General features: G+C 46.1%; 1 protein-coding gene across 1 annotated transcript in view; it reads left to right on the top strand.

Annotated features, from left to right (window-relative positions):
• Nucleotides 1-21,134, top strand: part of USP25 (ubiquitin specific peptidase 25) — a 217,761-nt gene that overhangs the window by 134,648 nt on the left and 61,979 nt on the right. The window contains exons 15-16 of the mRNA XM_060234402.1: nt 13,833-14,035; nt 14,562-14,632. Coding sequence (XP_060090385.1) covers nt 13,833-14,035; nt 14,562-14,632 — 274 coding nt within the window. The remainder of the gene's footprint in view (nt 1-13,832; nt 14,036-14,561; nt 14,633-21,134) is intronic.

The raw sequence follows: 21,134 nt of genomic DNA, 5'->3' as shown, positions 1-21,134 counted from the left end.
CTCATAAGTTGTGTGTATAGTAAAATGGATAGTAAAAGTTAACTAGAACCTGATTATGGGATGGAAGAAAACTCCACTCCTGGACCTCACCCTCATGTTAGTGTAAAGAAGTTGGTTGAAATATAGCAGATTGTTACATTTAGCAACTCTCGTGAGTAAAGCAATTTACTGTGCTCTGGTGAGATCATGTAAGTGTGGGCTTGTAAACTGTTTATTTTGGTTGCTTTGTGAGTATGTGAGTTCACTTTCATATAGTGGAAGTACAGCTGCTGGGGAATTTTTTGAAGGCAAAAAAGAGGATAAGGAAATGAAGCCTGTATGGAGAGGAACTGCACTGCTGTATTGCTATTTATTTATTTATTTTAGGGAATGGGAAAGTCTCCAAGCTTCCCCCCCTAAAGTCCCGAGGTATTTTTTCAGTTGGACCTGGAAATTCTGTGGTCAGGGACAAAGGGCGGCAATTGGCGAGCAGACCTCCCTGCGTTTTTTTTTTTTAATATATAATTTTTATTGTTTACTAATTAGAATGTATAATTTTCCATTGTCTCATTGTTCCATTATACATTTTTCTCCCCCGTCCCTCTCCCCTCAGTCTAAACTTCTTTCAGCCAGGGGCATAGGGCTTGAAGCTTCCACTGAACGTCTTTCTTCTGTTCCTCTTTTATCCAGCTCAGGTAAAGTGACCACATTCTTTGATCCTCGATGTTCTATCTTCCCATGGCAGATCCTGGTTTGTTATATGCATTATATCTGACTGAACAAATTCAAACAAATAATTATGCCAGGTTCTTTCTGTCCATTTATTTTTATCTTTCCACTTTACTGCTATTACTGTTTTACCAGCTAGTATAATTGCTTTTAATAGATCTTGGTTCTTTTCCCCTATTATTGCATTGCCTTGAGTGCTCATCAACATCAATTCAAAATCTATATTTAGCTTTACTTGAAAGAGCTTGTTTATTATTCTTACTATATTTTCCCATACTATTTTCACCTCATGACATTCCCACCACATGTGGGTGTACCATCCTTTCACTTTTACAATGCCAACAGTTTGCGCTTAATCCTAGAAACATGTTGACTAAGGTGGCTGGGGTTCTGTACCATTTGGTATAAAATTTTAGCTCCATTTCCCTAAATTTATGTATTTGTATTCCCTTAATTCCTTCCATTAATTTTTTTTATTTTTTGTTCTGTTATTTGAATTTTTGTACTCCATTTTCTTTGAAGATAGGCTATTATTCCTTCTTCATCTGAGGTCATTTTCTTATAAATTACAACTACCAATCCTCTTTTGTTTTTTTCCATAAATTTATAAATCTCTTCTATTGGTTCTTCTATATTTATGTCACTATTTTCAATTATCTTTTTAATTTTTGTGTATAAGCCTGCAGCTTTTAACCAGTATTTTGCATCTACTGCCTCCTCTAGAGCTTGAAATAGTTTATAGATATTTGCAGTTAACAAGTCCTGTACTCTACTATATCCTTTTTGTTTAAGTAGTTTTCCCCATCTATAGTCTATGCCTTCCTCTTCCAAAGTTTCCAATGGCGACCATCTAGATATTCATTTTTACCATTTTGGCTGCCACTTTCTCCAGTTCATTAATGTACTTTTCCTTGGTCCTGTATCCAATTTAAGATCTCTAGTCCATTTGTTTGTAAAAATAGCAAATTTCCCTACCCCTTTGTTAGCTTCATTTTCAAACCTAACCCATTTCTGATTCCCTTCTCTTTCTAATAATGCTTTAAGTTGAAAAGCTTCATAATAGTTAATGATGTCCGGTACTCCCCATCCTAGTTCAGAGTTATGAGTATATACTAACTTTTTTGCAATTCTAAATTTCTTAGTACCAAAAATCCATTCTCGTATTTTTGTGTTCCCGTTACTCATTTTTTGTTTGTCCATTTCTAATGGTATTGTTTGGAATAAATATAGTAATTTTGGTATCCAAAACATTGTAACACTTTTTACTTTAGCTGTTATACTCATGGTTTTCCTCCTCCATCCCTTCATATCTCTTGTTATCTTTTCCCATACCTTTTTATAGTTTTTTTCCACTATCATTAATATTTTTATAAATTTCTATTCCCAAATATTTAAATTTCTTGACTCCCATTCCTATTTTAGTTAACCTATTAATTCCCTTCCTTTCCTTCAAATTCACATTATAATACATTATTTCTTATTTCCCCATATTAATTCTTAATCCTGATATCGCTTCAAAGTCATCTAATATGATTTTCGTTTCCTTAATTCCCTCTTTGGGATTTGCCATAATCATAATTATATCATCTGAAAATAAGTTAATTTTCATCTCCTCCTTGCCCATCCTGCATCCTTCTATCCTACCTGAATTCCTAATTCTTTCAGCCAATTGTTCCATCGCCATTATAAATAAGGCTGGTGAAAGTGGACGGCCTTGCCTTACTCCCCTTAAAATTGGAAATTGTTCCGTATGTTCGTTATTCACTCTTACAACTGCTGTACCTTCTCTGTAAATTTCCTGAATTGTATTTATAAATGGCTGGCCTATTCCATATTTCGACATTATGGACCACAAAAATTCATGGGACAGTGTGTCAAATGCTTTATATACATCTAATTTAAGTAATCCTAGTTTCTTAGCCTGGCTATGGCATATTACATTTAATATATTTCTTATGGGGTGTGCTATACTTCTACCTTTCACAAACCAATACTGATCTTCTTTTATTATATGTATTACATTTCGCAATCTATTTGCCATTATTTTGGCAAAAAAATTATAGTCTTGATTTAATAAACTTATTGGTCTGTATGAGCCCACTTCTTGAGGATCTTTCTGAGGTTTCACTATTAAAGTTATTTCCGCTTTCCTCCAGGTATTAGGAGCCCTTCCTCCCTTTAGGATAATATTAAACACTGTTTGCAATTCCGGGATCAATATTCCTTTCATTTCCTTGTAGAATTCTGCTGTAAAACCATCTAATCCCAGAGATTTGCCATTTTTTAAACCCTTTATTACCTTAGCTATTTCTTGGGTAGTGATTTCTTTCTCTAAACTTTCTTTATCCTAATCTTTTAAACTTATTCCTATTTGCGCCACGAATGCAACTATGTCTTTTTTTGCATATAAAGTTTTATAAAAATCCAGGACAGCTTCTCTAATCTCATTCGGGTTCTGCGTTGTATTTACATGTGTTCTTATACTTTTCACCCTTTGCTTATGCCTTCTACCCTTCAAATAGTTTGCCAATCTCCTATTTGAGTTCATTGTGATCCTCTGAAATTCATTGCTTACCATAGTTTGTTTTTTTCCAGAGTGCCATAAAGTCAAGAGAATCTAATTGTCTCTTAAGTTCTTTAATTAATTTTTCCTATCTAGGCAAAAGTTTTTACTTGGTGTCTCTATAACATTTCCAGTTCTTGTATTTTTCCTTTCTTATTAGAAAACCATTCTTTTTTATTTCCTTTCCCTTCATTATGCATTGTCCCCTGATTACTGCTTTTGCTGCATCCCAAAGAATATCTTTGGCCCCTGTCCCTCTGTTTTCCTTAAAATATAATTTTAACTGATTTTCCATAATTTTTATACCTTTTCCTTTAGTCATAATCATATTATTATATCTCCAGATTCTTTTAACCTGTATACCTTCTATTTCTATACTCATTGGAGCATGATCAGAGATCCATATTGGATGCGTTGTTATTCTTGTCAGTTCCTAATTATTTGATCTTTGAAAGATTATATAATCTAAACATGAAGCTATTTTGTGCCTGCTGGAAAAGTGAGTTGGTTGGGGGTTCAAACTTAAAGCTTCGTATGCTTCTATCAGATTCCACTTTTTCCACCTAATTATCTTGTCTTTAGTGACATCAGTGTTAAATTCTCCTGCTATTATCACTTCTCCTTCAGAGAATCTCTGTGACTTTTGTAATACCTTTACTAGAAATTTTTTCCCTCCTTTGTTTGGGGCATAAATATTTATCAATGTTATCAATCTATTTTGAAAGGAGCATTTAGCCAAGAGATACCTTCCTTCCCCATCACTTAATACATCTATCAATTTAATGTCATTCCTTTTGTGTGCCAAAATTGCCACTCCCCTTGCTTTTGCAGTACTTCTTGCTTCAGCTAACACCTCCCACCGTGGGTCATTAAATACTGGTTTAGTATCCTTTTTGTGTTTTCTGTAAGCACATAATATCTATATTCTGTTGCTTTATAAATCTAGCAAGTCTATACCTTTTGAGATTAGAACTTAGACCATTGACGTTCAGCGAAAGCATCTTCAACATTCTAACCATATTCTTTTACACTAAAATTCCCCCGTCGCTCTGGCTGAACATTCACTTTTAATATCCTTCCCTTCCTGCTTCCCAACAACCCTTCCCCCCATCCTCCTCCACCCCCTCCCTCCTGCCCTGACATAGAGCTTGTAACTGGGGGTGATTTCTCATCCCCTCTCTATGCCTTAGGTTATGCACATCCCCCCTCCTTCATACTTAATTATATCCTTAATTTATGACCTCTTGTTTTTTGAATACTTCCCTTTTCTTATGAGAGCATCCTTTGCCATTTCTCCTGCTGTGTGGTAGATTCTTCTTCTTCTTCCAATATTGAAATCTCCATTGGTTCGGGGTCAGTGTCTCCAGGGTCAATTCCCAACTTCTCTAGTAGTTTCACTGCTTCAGCTGGATTTCTTGCCATCAATCTTTTCCCCTCTCTGAAAATTACTATAGAAGCTGGATAAGCCCATGTGAACTGTATTTTGTTATGGAAGAGCCTCTCAGCATATGGTTTCATTAAGCTCTTTTGTTGCAATGTTTCCTGACAAAAGTCTTGCCTTACAAAAACCTTTTTCCCTTTATGTTCCAGTTGTTTGTTCTTTTTCAGAGCTAGGAATACTTGTTTTTGTAATTTTTCCTTTGCAAATTTAATTATCACAGGCCGTGGTCCCCCCCTCCTTTTACTCTGCAGTCTGTGTACTCGCTCTATCTGCTCTTCATTTAATTTTATTCCCTGCTCTGAAATCCATTCCATCATGCTCTTCTCTAGCTGTTTTGCATCTACTTCTTCTGAGATTCCATGTACAATTATATTGGTCCTTCTATTCCTGTCCGAAAGCTCAGTGATTTGTTTCTTCAGCTGATTAATCTGCACCTTATTTTCTCTTGTGGCGTTATCAGCTTTCAATGCCAGTTCTTTGACCCCTTTTAACTCCATATTTAATTGGGACACCTTTTTTTTTACTTCTGCAATTTGAGCTCTAATTTTCTCATTAGATTCTAACATTAAGTTTTGAAATTGCTTCATTTGCTCAGATATCCCTTTCACCGTAGTCGCGATTTTAAACAATCAATCACGGCTAGTGTCGACTTCTTATCTTGAAAGTTCAATAAAAGTTTTCTTACTACACGCAGCAGTTGAGTTTTCAAGTCAGACTATTCTCTAGTTCCTTAGACACTCTCCTATTTATTTCTCACACTGTAGTAGGGATGTTTACATTCCTTTTAGGTCGTAATTCCTTTTCCTTCTCAGAGGGAGAAGGCGTAGGCTTCTTACTTCTTAGAGCATGTGCACACCTAGCTCCAGACCTCCCTGCGTTATCCACTAGAATGTGGTGTTCTGTAGGGAGCTGTTCCCTCACCAGTGATGTTTAACATCTATACGTGCTCCCCTGCCCAGATTGCCAGAGGTTTTGGACTGGGTTGTCACCCAGCTCTATCTGTTGATGGATGGCCATTCATACTCCGCCCCAGACCATTTGACCAGAGTGCTGGCTGGTTGATTACAGTTGAGCTGGCTGAAGTTTAATCCAACCAAGACAGAGGTCCTGTATCTGAGCCATGGGGGGCTAAGACCGTGCATCTGACTCCCCACTCTGGATGGTGCACCTCTTGTGCCAATTCAGAAGGTGATGCTGGATGCCACCCTTTCTATAGAGGCCCAAATCACAGCAGTTGCATGGTCTGCCTTTTATTATCTTCAGCAGGTCAAACAACTATCACCCTATCTGGCTCATCAAGACTTAGCTACAGTGATCCATGCAACGGTCACTTCCAGGTTGGACTACTGTAACTCACTCTATGCAGGCTTGCCCTTGGGACTGATCTGGAAACTGCAGCTGGTGCAGAATGCAACAGCACGATTGCTGACTGAACTGCCTATATGGGCAGGCAGTCGGTCAATGCTGTTCAGTCTGCACTGGCTACCAATCAGATACTGGATCCGTTTCAAGGTTCTAATATTGATGTTTAAAGCCTCACATGGCCTGCGGCTGACATACCTGCAGGACCGTCTTTCCCGTACGGGCCCCAGAGGCTACTACGATCGGCCAACCAACATCTCCTGACTATCCCTGGCCCAAAGGATGTCCGATTTGCCTCAACCCAGTCTGATGGAATCAGCTGCCCATGGAAATTCGGACCCTACCAGACTCACTACCATTCTGGAGGGCCTGCAAAACAGAGCTGTTCTGCCTGGCTTTTGGCTGAGGCAAGCGGGCGTCCTCATTTCATTTCATTTATTTTCTTATTGATTATACCATCTAACTGGCCTTCCTGCACTGATTTACCATCCTGATGGCCAGGGACCAGGCCAACATTGTTGACATTTGACACCCAAGACACCTATGACTTCTATGTCTCAATCTGCGAATTATGTTCGCACTACCCATGCTGCCGGGGGGGTGGGGGGGCTCCTTTGGGTGTCCTGCCCCTCTGGGAAAGTGCACGCGCAATACATCGCCTCTCCTTTCTCGGTGTAGTGAACGCTGCGTGATCACTATCTGGCTATGCCTGGCAGATGGTCACTGCAATGGCCTCTCCTACATTACTGCATCCGTGGCAACACCTTCTCGCTGGTCCCCCCCCCCCCCCCGTTTTCACAGAGTTTGCCACGTCATGGTGCGACCGAATGTCCGGTGGTATAACCGGATGGGCAGGCTGGGCTTACCAACCTCTCCAGCCAAGAGAAGGAAAACTCTAACATCAAGCCCGGGCAGACAGAGCTCGTTAATGTAACATCTACCTCCTGGAGGACTTGCTGCCGGCGTCCCGGCTAACTGGGCCATGGCAGATGACCCCATGGTGAAAGGGTGGAGCCAGTACTGCGCACACTGTGCCTCACCTAAAAATTCCTCTGCGCAGGCCTGAAGGGTATCCACATCCACAACCCACAACACACCAAGTCCTGCAGCGATGGGCAAGGGGCGAAACGGCAGGTGGAAGATGCCACTGGAAGCTGCAGTCTCGATCCTGAATGTAGGCGGTTCACGGTATTGGTTGCCTGATGCTGACCCGGAGACGAAAGCATTTTTCAGCAGCACCCTGAACGACCAAGCAGCCTTATTTAGGGACAGCACTGCTTGCTCCGTATGGAGAGGGGCCTAGAAAAGGTGGCCTAAATAAAGCTTACCAACACTATCTTCCAGCAGAAGAACAGTCTGAAGACAACCTGGATGCACCCACGGTCCAAGCATTGGCACCTTATTGACTACATTCTGGTGCGCCAGAGAGACCTTTGAGGTGTCTTACACACCCGAGTAATGCCCAGTGCAGAATGTCATATGGATCATCGTCTTGTACGCTGCAATCTCCGTCTTCACTTTAAATCTATACCCAGGAGAGGCAGTATCCCCCGGAGGAAGTTTCAGGTTGGCAGCCTTCAGTCAGCCGAAGTTAAAGCTGCCTTCCAGGCAAAACTCCAGACAAGAATTGAGGACCCCAGTCACCTCACAGATCCTTCTCCAGAAGCACTCTGGGAACACCTAAAAACTACCATCCTGTTGACCTCTGAAGAAGTCCTCGGGTTCTCCACAAGGAAGAACAAGGACTGGTTTGACGAGAACAATCAAGAGATCCAAGAATTACTGGCGAAAAAGAGATCTGCCTACCAAGCACATCTTGCTCAGCCCTCCTGTCCTGGGAAAAAAGCAAACTTTCACGCTGTATGTAGCAACCTCCAGCGCAAGCTTCGAGACATTCAGATCGAGTGGTGGACCAAGCTTGCAGAGAGAACCCAGCTGTGTGCAGACACTGGTGATTTAAGAGGGTTCTACGAAGCCCTGAAGGCAGTATATGGCCCATCATATCAGGCTCAGAGTCCCTTGCGTAGTGCAGACGGCCAAGTGCTCCTCACAGACAAGGCATCTATACTGAACCGGTGGTCAGAGTATTTTCAGGTTCTCTTCAGTGCCAATCACGTAGTTCAAGATTCAGCAATCCACCTCACCCCACTTCAACCAGTGAAAACAGAGTTGGATGAGATCCCCACCCTAGAAGAGACTGTTAAAGCCATCAAGCAACTGAAAAGTGGCAAGGCAGCAGGAGTTGATGGAATCCCACCAGAGATCTGGAAGCATGGGGGCACAGTACTACATAGCACACTTCACAAAGTACTTGTCACCTGCTGGGAACAAGGCAAACTACCACAGGACTTTCGCGATGCAATCATCATTACTCTACATAAGAACAAAGGGGAAAAGTCAGATAGCTCCAACTACCGGGGGATAACCCTGCTCCCCATCGCAGGCAGAATCCTTGCTAGAATACTCCTGAACAGACTGGCACCCACCATTGCAGAAAAACTTCTCCCAGAGAGCCAGTGAGGCTTCAAAGCAAACAGGAGCACCACTGACATGGTATTTGTTCTCAGGCAGCTCGAAGAGAAATGCAGGGAACAGAACAAGGGTCTATATGTGACTTTTGTCGACCTTACCAAAGCTTTTGATACCGTTAGCAGGAACGGCCTGTGGCAAATCTTGGAACGTTTAGGATGTTCCCCAAGGTTCCTCAGTATGGTCATCCAGCTACATGAAGACCAGCGAGGCCAAGTGAGACACTGCAACGATCTCTCAGAGCCCTTCCCAATAGGCACAGGTGTAAAGCAAGGCTGTGTTCTTGCGCCAACTCTCTTTACGATCTTCTTTAGCATGATGCTTCAAAGAGCTGCAGTAGATTTAGATGATGACGATGGTGTCTACATCCGCTATCGCACCGATGGCAGCCTGTTCAACCTGAGGTGACTAAAGGCCCACTTCAAGACAATGGAAAAACTTATCCGAGAGCTACTGTTTGCTGATGCTGCTGCACTTGTTTCCCACTCGGTATCAGCTCTGCAGCATATGACGTCCTGCTTTGCAGAGGCTGCCAAGCTATTTGGCCTAGAAGTTAGTCTGAAGAAGACAGAAGTTCTCCACCAGCCTGCAGCCCAGGAAGATTATCACCCTCCTTGCATCACTGTGGGTGAATCAGTTTTGAAGACAGTCCAGCAGTTCAGCTACCTGGGGTGCATCATCTCCTCAGACGCCAAGATCGACAAGGAGATTGACAATAGACTGGCAAAGGCAAACTGTGCATTTGGCCGACTGCATAAAAGAGTGTGGAGCAACAAGCATCTGAAAAAAGGCAGAAAGATCAATGTTTACAAAGCGGTTGTGATGACAACCCTCATCTACGGCTCCGAATCGTGGGTTTTATACCGTCATCACCTGCGACTCCTTGAGCGCTTTCATCAGCGCTGCCTTCGCACCATCCTCAACATCCACTGGAGTGACTTTGTGACCAACACTGAAGTCCTCAAGCGGGCGGAGGTTACAAGCATCGAGGCACTGCTGTTGAAGATGCAGCTGCGCTGGGCAGGGCATATCTCCAGGATGGAAAACCACTGCATTCCCAAGATTGCCCTGTATGGCGAACTTTCCACCGGCCATCAAAATAGAAGGGCACCAAAGAAGAGGTACAAGGACTCCTTGAAGAAATCCCTTCGTACCTGTTGCATTAACCATCACTAGTGGTCTGACCTAGCCTCAGATCGCAAAGCATGGAGGCACACCATCCACCAGGCTGTCTCTTCCTTTGAGAACGCACGCATAGCTGGTCTTGAGGACAAAAGTAGATTGAGGAAGAATCGTACTGCTACAGCACCAACCCCAAATCAGACTTTTCCCTACAGCTACTGTGGCCGGACCTGCCTGTCCTGCATTGGTCTTGTCAGCCACCAGCGAGCCTGCAGCAGACATGGACTACTGCACCTTTCTTAAATCTTGGTTCGCGAAGTCAAGCCGAGAGAGAGAGACCCATGCTGCCGTATTTAATTTTTATTTAATGTTTCTAATTGTTTTAACTTTTTAACTGTCTTATTTTTGGATTTTAACTACCCTATTGTGTTGTAATCTGCCCTGAGCCCATTATGGGAAAGGGCAGACTATAAATTCACATAAATAAATAAAAAAAAATCTTCCAGCTTTCCCAAGAGGGAAAGCCAGTCTCCGTCATTGGTGTTATGTAACGCCAGGTCCATAAATAATAAGACCTCAATCCTTAGGGATTACCTGCTTAAGCAGGATATGGACCTGGCTTGCGTGACCGAGACCTGGGTGCGGGATGGAGAGACGGTGGCTCTCTCCCAGATGGCGCCCCGGGCTACTCGTTCTTTCACCTATCACGGACAACTGGCCGGGGGGGAGGGGTGGCGCTATTCATACGGGAGGATTACGCCTTCAGGGCTCTCCCGGCCCCAACGATCGATGGCTTGGAGTGTGCTGGTTTGGCATGGGAAGTGGGGGAGGGGTTGGCGATCTGGCTGGTGTACCGTCCGCCTAACGCACCAGCCAGCGCCTTACCGGCCCTGATGGAGGCGGTGACGGGCTGGGCGTTGGAGTTCCCAAGGCTTATGGTCTTGGGTGACTTCAATGTCCATGCAGACGACGCAGCCTCCAATCAGGCGCTGGACCTAGTGTCTTCCATGGCGACACTAGGACTCTCCCAATTTGTTACCACCCCCACGCATCAGGCCGGACACAGGTTAGACTTGATCTTTGCGTCCGGGATTTTGGTTCACGGTATCGCAGTAGAGGCGGTGCCATGGTCGGACCACCTAGCCCTCAAGGCTCATATGGGTGCGCCTCCTCAACCCTGTACAGGCGGCGAGCCTATTTTGGCTCGCCCGCAGAGTCAGATGGACCCTGAGCGGTTCCAGAGGGCTCTGCGGGACCCCTGGCCCCCTAGCAATTCCCTTGATGACCTGGTAGATACCTGGCATGACAGGTTATCCAGGGCCATCAACGAAATTGCACCCCGGCGTCCTCTGCGCCCTCGAAGTAGGCTGGCTCCTTGGTATACCTCGGAGCTACGCCAACTGAAACAGGGACTCAGACGACTAGAGAGGCGGTGGCGGCATACTCGTGACGAAGCGATGAGAACATCCTATAGAACGTTTATGAAGTCTTATGAGATGGCAGTCAAAGCCGCAAAGAAGGATTACTTTGCGGCTAGGATTGCATCTGCAAATTCGCGCCCAGCACAATTATTTAAGATAATTGAAAATTTGACCACTCTGCCCCAAGGCAGACCAAACATGAGAGAATTGGAAATAGGCTGTGAGGCTTTTGCGAAATTTTTTGCAGATAAAATCTCGTCGCTTCGCCAGGACTTTCCTGCCACATTGAATGCAGTAGATGAACCCGGGACTCCGTGCCTGTCTTCTGATGTTATCTTGGATCACTTCGACACGCTTAGTCTTGGGGAAGTCGACGAAGTTCTCTCAACTGTACGCCCTACAACTTGCGACCTTGACCCATGCCCCTCCTGGCTAATCAAATCCTGCCAGAGGGAGCTTAGATATCCTATACGGGATATCATAAATAGATCCCTCTTGGAAGGGCAATTTCCAACATCTTTGAAAGAGGCCATGGTCCGCCCTCTCCTAAAAAAGAGTACAGCAGATCCGGCCGAATTGGCAAATTATCGACCGGTCTCGAACCTACCATTTTTAGGTAAGGTTATAGAGAGGGCAGTGGCGTTACAGTTGCAGAGTTTTTTGGATGACACTTCCGCCTTAGACCCTCACCAGTCCGTCTTCCGTCCGGGTTATGGGACGGAGACAGTGCTGGTCGCCTTGGTGGATGACCTCCAGCGGCATCTGGATCGAGGCGGCGTGGCGGTGCTGATATTGTTGGACCTGTCGGCCGCATTTGATACGGTCGATCATCAGCTACTGGCCTGCCGGCTCGCCAACGCGGGGATTGGGGGATTGGCCTTACAGTGGCTTTCCTCCTTCCTCGAAGGACGGGGGCAAAGGGTGGCCATTGGGGGGGAGCGGTCCCGGAGGCACCCACTAGTATGTGGGGTGCCACAAGGGGCAGTTCTCTCCCCGATGCTATTTAACATCTATATGCGCCCCCTTGCCTAGATTGCCCGGAGGTTTGGGCTTGGGTGCCATCAATACGCTGATGACACCCAGCTCTATCTACTAATGGACGGCCGGCCTGGCTCTGTCCCAGAAAGCCTGGACTTAGCATTGCAAGCCGTGGCAGGTTGGCTCAGACTGAGCGGGCTGAAGTTGAATCCAACGAAGACAGAAGTACTTTGCTTGGGTCGCGGTGCCCTGGGAAGGGAAATCCCCTTGCCGGTCCTTGACGGTGTGCAGCTTAAAGCAGCACATAAGGTCAAGAGCCTGGGGGTTCTTCTGGAGCCTTCATTATCAATGGAGGCACAGATAGCGGCCGCTGCCAAGTCTGCGTTCTTTCATCTTCGACGGGCGAAGCAGTTGGCCCCCTTCCTGGAGCGCCGTGACCTAGCAATGGTGATCCATGCTACGGTCACCTCGAGACTGGACTACTGCAACGCCCTCTACATGGGGCTGCCCTTGTGCCGAACTCGGCGGCTGCAGCTGGTGCAGAATGCGGCGGCTAGGCTGTTTCTGGGGCTCCCAAGGTGGGAGCACATACAGCCGGGGCTGCTTGGGCTGCACTGGCTGCCAGTGGCATACCGAGTTCGCTACAAAGTGCTGGTTATCACCTTTAAAGCCCTATATGGCCGAGGACCTACCTACCTGAGGGACCGTCTCTCCCCATATGAGCCCCAGAGGGCACTGAGGTCATCTGGGAAAAACCAGTTGAATGTCCCTGGGCCAAGGGAGGCCAGACTGAAGGCCACCCGGGATCGGGCCTTCTCTGTCACCGCTCCACTACTGTGGAATCAACTCCCTGAGGAGGTGAGGGCCCTAAGATGTTTAGATCGATTTCGTAGGGCCTGTAAGACCCACCTTTTCAAGATGGCCTTCAACTAGTGACAAAACTAGTGATAAAGCTAGGTATGCTGCTGGAAATGCTTTTATTTTCTGAATTCCACTAAAAATCTAATGTTTATAACGCCATATTGTCATGTTAATTTTAATAATTTATAACTGTTTTAACTATGTTTTTATAAGTATAATGGATGTAATGTGTATTTTATGTTGTGAGCCGCCCTGAGCCTGCTCCGGCGGGGAGGGCGGGATAGAAATAAAAAATTATTATTATTATTATTATTATTATTACCGTGTTTTCCCCTCACTCTGTATGAAAGTTGGGGTTCATTTCTGGATCTTGACTCTCATATAGCTAGTTGCTGTTTTTTAAAATGTGTGTTAAGATGCAGTTATATATTATTGTTTAATTGAGTTAAAGTCAAGCCCTCTTTTTATGAACAGACAGCACCTCTGCTTACATGACCTAGGGGCTGTCCTTTTGTCCAGCTACAGCTCACATCTGGTGTGGTTCCCAAGGGAACTCAGGGGGTTGAAGTGGGAAAGGGGAAATCCCTTCTGATACAAAATCCATTGCAGCTCTATATAGGTAAGTGGAGAGGTGGCATATGAATTTTCTAAAGGAATAACTAATGCTGACTAACTAGAACATTTTAAAAGAATCAAAAGCATACCTAATATTGAGACGGTGACATATTTGCATGGTAACAACTAAGATAGTAGTATCAAAAGGCAGTCTGGAGTATCTTAACAAAACTGGTTTAGTTTGCTTAATGTTAAATATGTCTTTTTTCTTTTCTTTTTTTTACAAATATAGCACAACAGAACAGGGGCCTTCTGCAGATACACAAAGCACATCTCCCGCACAACGATCTGTAATACACAAGCCATTCACACAATCCCGAATTCCTCCAGATCTACCAATGCATCCAGCACCGAGACATATAACAGAAGAAGAACTTTCAGTACTAGAAGGCTGTTTACACCGTTGGAGGACAGAAGTAGAAAATGACACTAGAGGTACTAGCAAAGTACATTTATTTAATTGAAGAAGAGCTATCACACTTGGATCCCAGAAGGGTTGGGCTGTCTGTATTGTACTGACTTTGGAGAACAGTCTTGCTAGAATCATCCCACTCTAAGGGCAGGCTATAAGTGGGAAATACAAAATGTGACTGAGTGCAGCCAACATTTGTGGGATGTGGTTGTTGATAGCTTCAGTAATTGCTACTTTAAAAAAAACCCCTGGTATTATTCATAGACAACTGAAAATAGCAGTGTCCCACCTTTAGACTAAAACTGGCTGGTCGTCAGTTTCTGTGCTCTATCTATGTGCAGCTGCTGTTCCGTACTGTTGGAAAGGGAAGGAATCGTTTCATGAGCTTGTGCTAATTGTATGCCTGTTGTATTTGTATGGCAGTTGAGTAAGAGAAGGTGATATTCACTTTGCAGCATTTAAATTATCTATTAGTGGAAGTAATATTGAAAATTTGAATGGTGCATGGTGTATGATGTAGAAAGTGACTTTGTTTTCTTGTCACTGCAGATTTGCAAGAAAGCATATCTCGAATACAGCGAACAATTGAACTAATGTACTCTGACAAATCAATGGTGCAGGTAGGTACTTTTCCCATATATACTAATTTGGTAGTGATCCATTTTACTAGTGTAGTTAACACATACCAACAGTCCATGGTGAATAATAATATAGTTTTTTGGAAATCAAATACAGCTGATGTATTTGGAACCAGCTGGTGGAGTATACTCAGTTCATGCTCCCTTTTAACTGTAGTTCAGTAATTAAAAAGTTTTCCCTTTGTAGGAAGGCATTATGAATGGGTTGCATATGAACTACGAATTATGATTTTTCTGCCTGCACATCTGTATTCAAATCAGAATCTGTGTTTCGGAGTATCTAACAAATTAAAGTTTGTGACTTGGACATAATTGCAAATGATGGCTATCCACAAAAGCAGAAGTCTTCTGATACCAAACTTTGCACAGAGGGAGAAAGAAAGAGTTAGCATGATCTTCTTCGTGGTCTCTGTGCTTCACACTCATGGGATAGAGCGCCTGCACCAATCCCCGAATCGGTACCTAAAAAGCCCTGGATTTTTTCGCGCTCGGCACCAATGGGCTTGCTCAAGCATCCCAATGCGCATGCTCGCCGGTGCCAGAGCAAGGATCCCGCCAGTTCCTTTCTGACTGCTGCGCTGAGGGGATCTTCTTTTGTGTCCCAGGTTGCTAAAGTAATCTTAGATTGTTTTTTCCTGTTGTATATAGCCCGTTTGTTATTTTTCTTAGTGTAGTTAGTTAGTTAGTTGTTAGATAGTTGGTATTGTTTAAAAAAAAAGTTTGTTGGACTTGCCCTTTGGGGCTCGGTTTCCCCCCATGTTTTCCCCCTCAGAGACTTTCCTGGGTGGGGTTTCTTCCTGGACGTCTATGGAAAGACGTTTTTTTTTTTAAGAGGTGCCGCTCCTGTGGGAAGAAGATTGCCCCCCCCCCCAACGGCCATTCCCTCTGTCTCCTCTGTCTGGACAAGGGACATCATGTCGATTCTTGCGCACACTGTCTGAGTTTCTCCAAGCAAACTTGTAAGAATCAAGCGGCGAGGCTTTTGGTGGCTTTGGTCGAGTCGGCACTTCGTCCTCAAAAGATGGCGTAGGGCCCGTTGGTATCGATGGGTGAGGCCATGGCCTCGATGGTCACATCGGCTGAGACTTTGCCGGTCGAGTGCGGGCATTCCACGAAATGGCCTTCTGAAGGGTCAGTGGACACCCCGGCGAAGAGGCATCTGGATGACTTAGGGTCACGATCATCCGCGCTGAAGAAGGTGAAATCGAAGAAGAAGCGGAAGAAGAGACCATCTCGCACCCCTTCGCATGACGTTTCAACATCGACAGCTCCACCGAGAAGATCTTGGCGTCCCCGCGTCGTAGCCCTTTGGTGTTGAGAGGCAGTGCTTCGCAGCTGTGCCTATCAGCATTGGAGCAAGAGATCAACCTGACTCAGCGTCCAGGCGTCGCAGTGAGAGCGACTTGGTCTCGGAGGTGGAGGTGTCGGCGCCGATGGAGCCTTTGGCACCGATGGATCAAGTGAGAGCTGGAACCGACTACAGTAGCTCATCACTTCCCATCGTTTCCACCATGGGAGCAGCACCAATGGCCTCCTTATGCTTATCCCTACCCACTGTAGCAATGGTACCCTCCTTGCGAGTTCGCAGACTGGGACCAGCAGTCCGAGGCATTCCATATGTCCAGGCTGTTTCAACACTCTAGACAGCGTCCTTCGGCATCGATCTCTGTCCCGCCTGACAGATGCGGCGTGGGGGTGGAGGAAGTCCAACCTCGGTCGTTGGTGTCAATCCGGTCGCCCGTCAGAGAGTCAACTCCGGTGCTCTCAGAACATTCTCTACGCAGAGAGTCATCATCGGACTCCGAGGTCAGTACCAACGATCTGGACCGGGCTTTGGAACCTTCACCAGTGTCTCATATGGCTGAGGATCTTCCCATCTCACCATCGGAGGATCTGAAGTCATACGGGGACCTGGTTTAGAGGATGGCACTCTCCCTCTCACTTCCAGGGACACAGCCGCAACCCGTTGTAGACGATAATGTGTTCGACATCATGCAGCGGGAAATGTCTACAGCGGTTGCCCTGCCGGTGACAAAGGTCATCCTACAGGCGGTGAAGGACCCCTGGGCGAAGCCTGCTTCTACACCCGTGTCATCGAGAACCATATGTACCGTGTCCAAGAATCCGGGGCTGAGTTCCTCTTTACACACCCAAAGCCAAATTTGGTGGTCGTTTCCTCCTCGTCGAAGGCCCGCAAGACGCACTCCTCTCCACCAGACAAGGAGGGAAAGAAAATGGATAACGTCGGGAGGAAGTTCTACTCTGCTGGGGCGCTGGGAGTAAAGGTATCTAACTATGCTGTGTGCATGGCTAGATACCAATACTCAGTATGGGAACAACTAACCCCCTCCTGTCTTCCCTGAGTGAGGAGAAGAGGTCGGCTGCAAAGAAGTTGCAGAAGGAAGGCTTTGCTGTAGCCAAACAACAACTGGCTGCAGCAAAGCACATGGTCAACGTCTCAGCAAGGAGCATCACTTCTGCCATCTGCCTCCGCCGCCACTCCTGGCTCAGATCCACGGCTCTCCAGCAGGACACCAGGGCCTTCGTTGAAGATCTGCCCTTCAAGGGCGAAGGCCTGTTCAGCTCTACCACTGACAATGCCCTCCAGGAAATGGATAAAAGTATAAAAACTTCCAGGAACCTGGGCGTACCAGCATCTTCCAGAGCTGCAAGACAGAAACAGTGGCACAAGCCTTGGGCAAAGAAGCCGTACCAAAAGTTCTTCCCGGAACAGCAGTAGCGACCTCGCTCTGCTCAACCTGAGAGTAGGTCTCTATACAGGGGGAACAACAGAAACCGTTATGCTTCAGCACAGACCACCGGCAAGTCCAAGGGCACTCACCCTCAAAAGCAGGGCCTTTGACTTTCTGGCAGCACGCGTCACCGTCCCCTCTTCCACTTCATCTATCCGCCGGCCTGGGAGTCCATCACTGCGGACAGGTGGGTGCTTTCCATCGTAGCGGAAGGCTACAAAATAGATTTTGCTCAGATTCTGAACCAATCTGTGGTAATTATCACTCCCCTTTCCCCACCTCTGCTGGTGGAGGTGCGTAACCTCTTAAAGAAACAAGCCATAAAGAGGATCCCGAAGGAGGCCAGGATGGGAGGCTTCTACTCTCATTACTTCCTGGTTCCCAAGCAGGATGGGGGTCTAAGACCGATCATGGATCTTTGGAATCTGAACAAATTTATTTCGTACCAGAAGTTCAGAATGTCCACTCTGCAAAGAATTCTGCCCCTCATCAACCAAGGGGATTGGATAGCAATGCTGGACCTCAAGGATGCATTCTTCCACATCAGCATCCATCCTGCGTTCAGACGTTTCCTTCGGTTTGCAGTAGGTTCTCAGCATTTCCAGTTCAAGGCTCTTCCGTTCGGTCTGTCCACTGCACCTCGGGTGTTCACAAAGATGATGAGCGTTGTGGCTGCCCATCTCCAGCTTCAAGGGATAGTCGTCTTTCCATACATCGATGACTGGCTGCTTGTGGCGGAGTCGAAAGAGAGTTTGTCATCCCACATTGCCATCACTTTGTCTTCTCGACGCCTTGGGTTTGCAGGTCAGTTTGGAGAAATCACACCTTACTCCATCAAGGACAGTTCTGTTCATAGAGGCTTTTCTGGATACAAACCTTCATCGCGCGTTTCTGCTTCAGCAGAGAGTGATGGACATTATCAACCTTGTCAAATTTCTGCAGAGTCGAAAGTGGGTCATGGTGCAGCAGCTGCAGTGGATGCTGGGGCTGATGGCGGCGACTACAAGTGTGCTGCTCTTTGCGAAGCTTAGGATGAGAGGCCTACAGCTTTGGTTTCTTCGTCAGTTTCGCCCGTTAAGGGACTCACCTCGAAAGAGGTTTGTAATTCCACCTGTGACACTTCAGACGCTGCAGTGGTGGAAGTCAAAGGACAACATTGGTCAGGGAGCTCCCTTCCATCTACCTGCACCTACTGTGACTATCACAACAGATGGGTCTTTATGGGGTTGGGGGGCCCACATGGACGATCTGTTTGTGGGGGGTCCTTGGCCTTTGAAATTGACTCACTGCCACATAAATTACTTGGAACTGCTAGCAGTTCACTTTGCTCTTCGATCTTTCCACCCCATGGTGGCAGGGGAGATTGTTGCTCTGCTAACAGACTGCCCTGTGTTACATCAACAGACAGGGAGGGACAGTCTCTCGATGGCTTTGTGTGCTGGCGCTGGATCTGTGGTCGGAGTGCCTGGACCACAACATCTTTGTGAAGGCAGCGCATCTCCCAGGGGTCCTCAACTTGCAAGCAGACTCCCTCAGCAGGGGTGCAGCTTCCCCGCACGAGTGGGAGTTACAGTGGCGCTTCCTTCAATCCGTGTTTCAGCTCTGGGGGTATCCTCAGGTGGATGTCTTTGCCACAGCTGAAAACCGGAAGTATCCTCTGTTTAGCTCCAGAGGGGGCTCAGATCCAGAGTCGTTGGGAGACGGTCTGCTGTTCCCGTGGGAAGGTCGGTTCCTATATCTGTTCCCACCTCTGCCACTACCGACGAGGGTGGTTAACAAGATCGCAAGAGAGAGACAATGCTGTATCCTGGTGACTCCCTGGTGGCCTCGCCAGAACTGGTTCCCGATCCTGCTCCAATTGACAAGGGGGGTCTTCTACCAATTTCCGGCGGAACTGGACCTTTTGTCAGCTCAGGACGGTCATGTACTCCATCACAACGTGCCCCACCTGAAGCTGACAGCATGGTTCATCGACCCTGTGGGTTCTCTAGCAGAGTCCAACATGTTTTCTTGAACAGCAGGAAACTTTCTACCCGTGCTTCCTATGATAGGAAGTGGCGGAGGTTTCTGCAGTTCTTAGTTGATCCCTCAATTTCACCCCAAAGGGTGGGATTGTCGATAATTTTTGAGTTTTTGTTATCTCTGGTGGATGCTGGCCTTGTTTTTTCTTCCATCAAGGTTTATTTGGCAGCAATTTCTGCATTCCATGAACTTGTTGAGGGCCACTCTGTTTTTGCACACCCTCATTCTAAGAGGTTTTTGAAGGGTTTGCTTAGGCTTCATCCTCCATCGAGATCACCCCCACAGTTGTGGGATTTGATTTTAGTGTTGGACAGGCTGACTCGACGTCCTTTTGAGCCGATGGCCACATGTTCATTACAGCTTCTATCTTGGAAGACTGCTTTTTTGGTAGCCATCACATCAGCACGCCGTGCAGGGGAGCTCATGGTTATGCGTTGTGACTACCCATATCTAGTTTTTCAGGAGGCTGGAGTGTTGTTAGCTCCTGATATTTATTTTCTCCCCAAGGTGGTTTCTCAGTTCCACCTCAACTTAGGAGTTTGGTTTACCACTTTTCATCCTACACCTTCCTCGGATGAGGAACGTAAGTTGCATGCTCTAGATGTGAAGCGTACTTTATTGTTTTGTTTAAGTCGCTCCAAGAGTTTTTGTAAGGACCAGCAGCTTTTTGGTTCTCATGCTGCTCCTAAGTTAGGTTCCAGGATCTCGTCTCAGCGGCTTTCGAAATGGCTCACTGAGACTATTAAACTGTGTTATTTGTTGGCAAAGAAGCCATTACCTGGGCCTATTCGTGGACACTCTACAAGAGCGATGGCGACGTCGGTGGCATTCCTGAAAGGTGTTTCCCTGACGGATGTTTGCAAGGCTGCCACCTGATCCTCTCCGCATGCCTTTATGAAGCACTACGCGCTGGACGTGCATGCTCAGCAGAGGACTCGTTTGGGAGCTGCGGTGCTGCAAGCTGTTTCTTCCGGTTGACCGTCTTCCTGCCTCCAGGTATGTCTTGCTTGCTAATCTCCCATGAGTGTGAAGCACAGAGACCACGAAGAAGATAGACAGGTTGCTTACCTGTAACTGTGGATCTTTGAGTGGTCATCTGTGCATTCACACTACCCGCCCTCCTTCCCCACTGCTGACGGTCTCCCTCCAGTAGGGGCTTCCAGCGGTCAGGAAGGAACTGGCGGGATCCTCGCTCTGGTGCCGGTGAGCATGCACATTGGGATGCCTGCACATGCCCGTTGGTGCCGAGCGCGAAAAAATCCCGGGCTTTTTAGGTACCAATTCAGGGATTGGCGCAGGCGCTCTGTTCCATGAGTGTGAATGCACAGATGACCACTCGAAGATCCACAGTTACAGGTAAGCAACCTGTCTGTCTGTCATCATATGTGAACCATGTAATTGTTTAAGAAGCCATAAAAAGTATGCAGCAGTGCTTAAGCTTGCAAGCTTTTGTTTTGTCAACATTTATGTACCTTTAAAAACAATTACGGTATATGCCACCTCCATCATTGAGTCTTTGTTTACAGGAGATTTATTATGCAAACTTAATACCTGGAAATCAGTTTTCTTCATCAGTCACCACTGCGAGTTCTACACATGGCTTAGAACACACAAGATTGAAACTTGCTCCTGTGCTCTTGGTTTTATATTTTCCAGCAGTAGAACTGGAAGAGTTTAGTCACAGTTTCTGGTTCCTTTCATGTACTGTA

This window comes from Heteronotia binoei, chromosome 3, assembly GCF_032191835.1.
Source record: "Heteronotia binoei isolate CCM8104 ecotype False Entrance Well chromosome 3, APGP_CSIRO_Hbin_v1, whole genome shotgun sequence".
Taxonomy (NCBI): Eukaryota; Metazoa; Chordata; class Lepidosauria; order Squamata; family Gekkonidae; genus Heteronotia; species Heteronotia binoei.
Note: the sequence above shows the minus strand (reverse complement) of the source record. Positions and strands in the feature narration are given on the sequence as shown.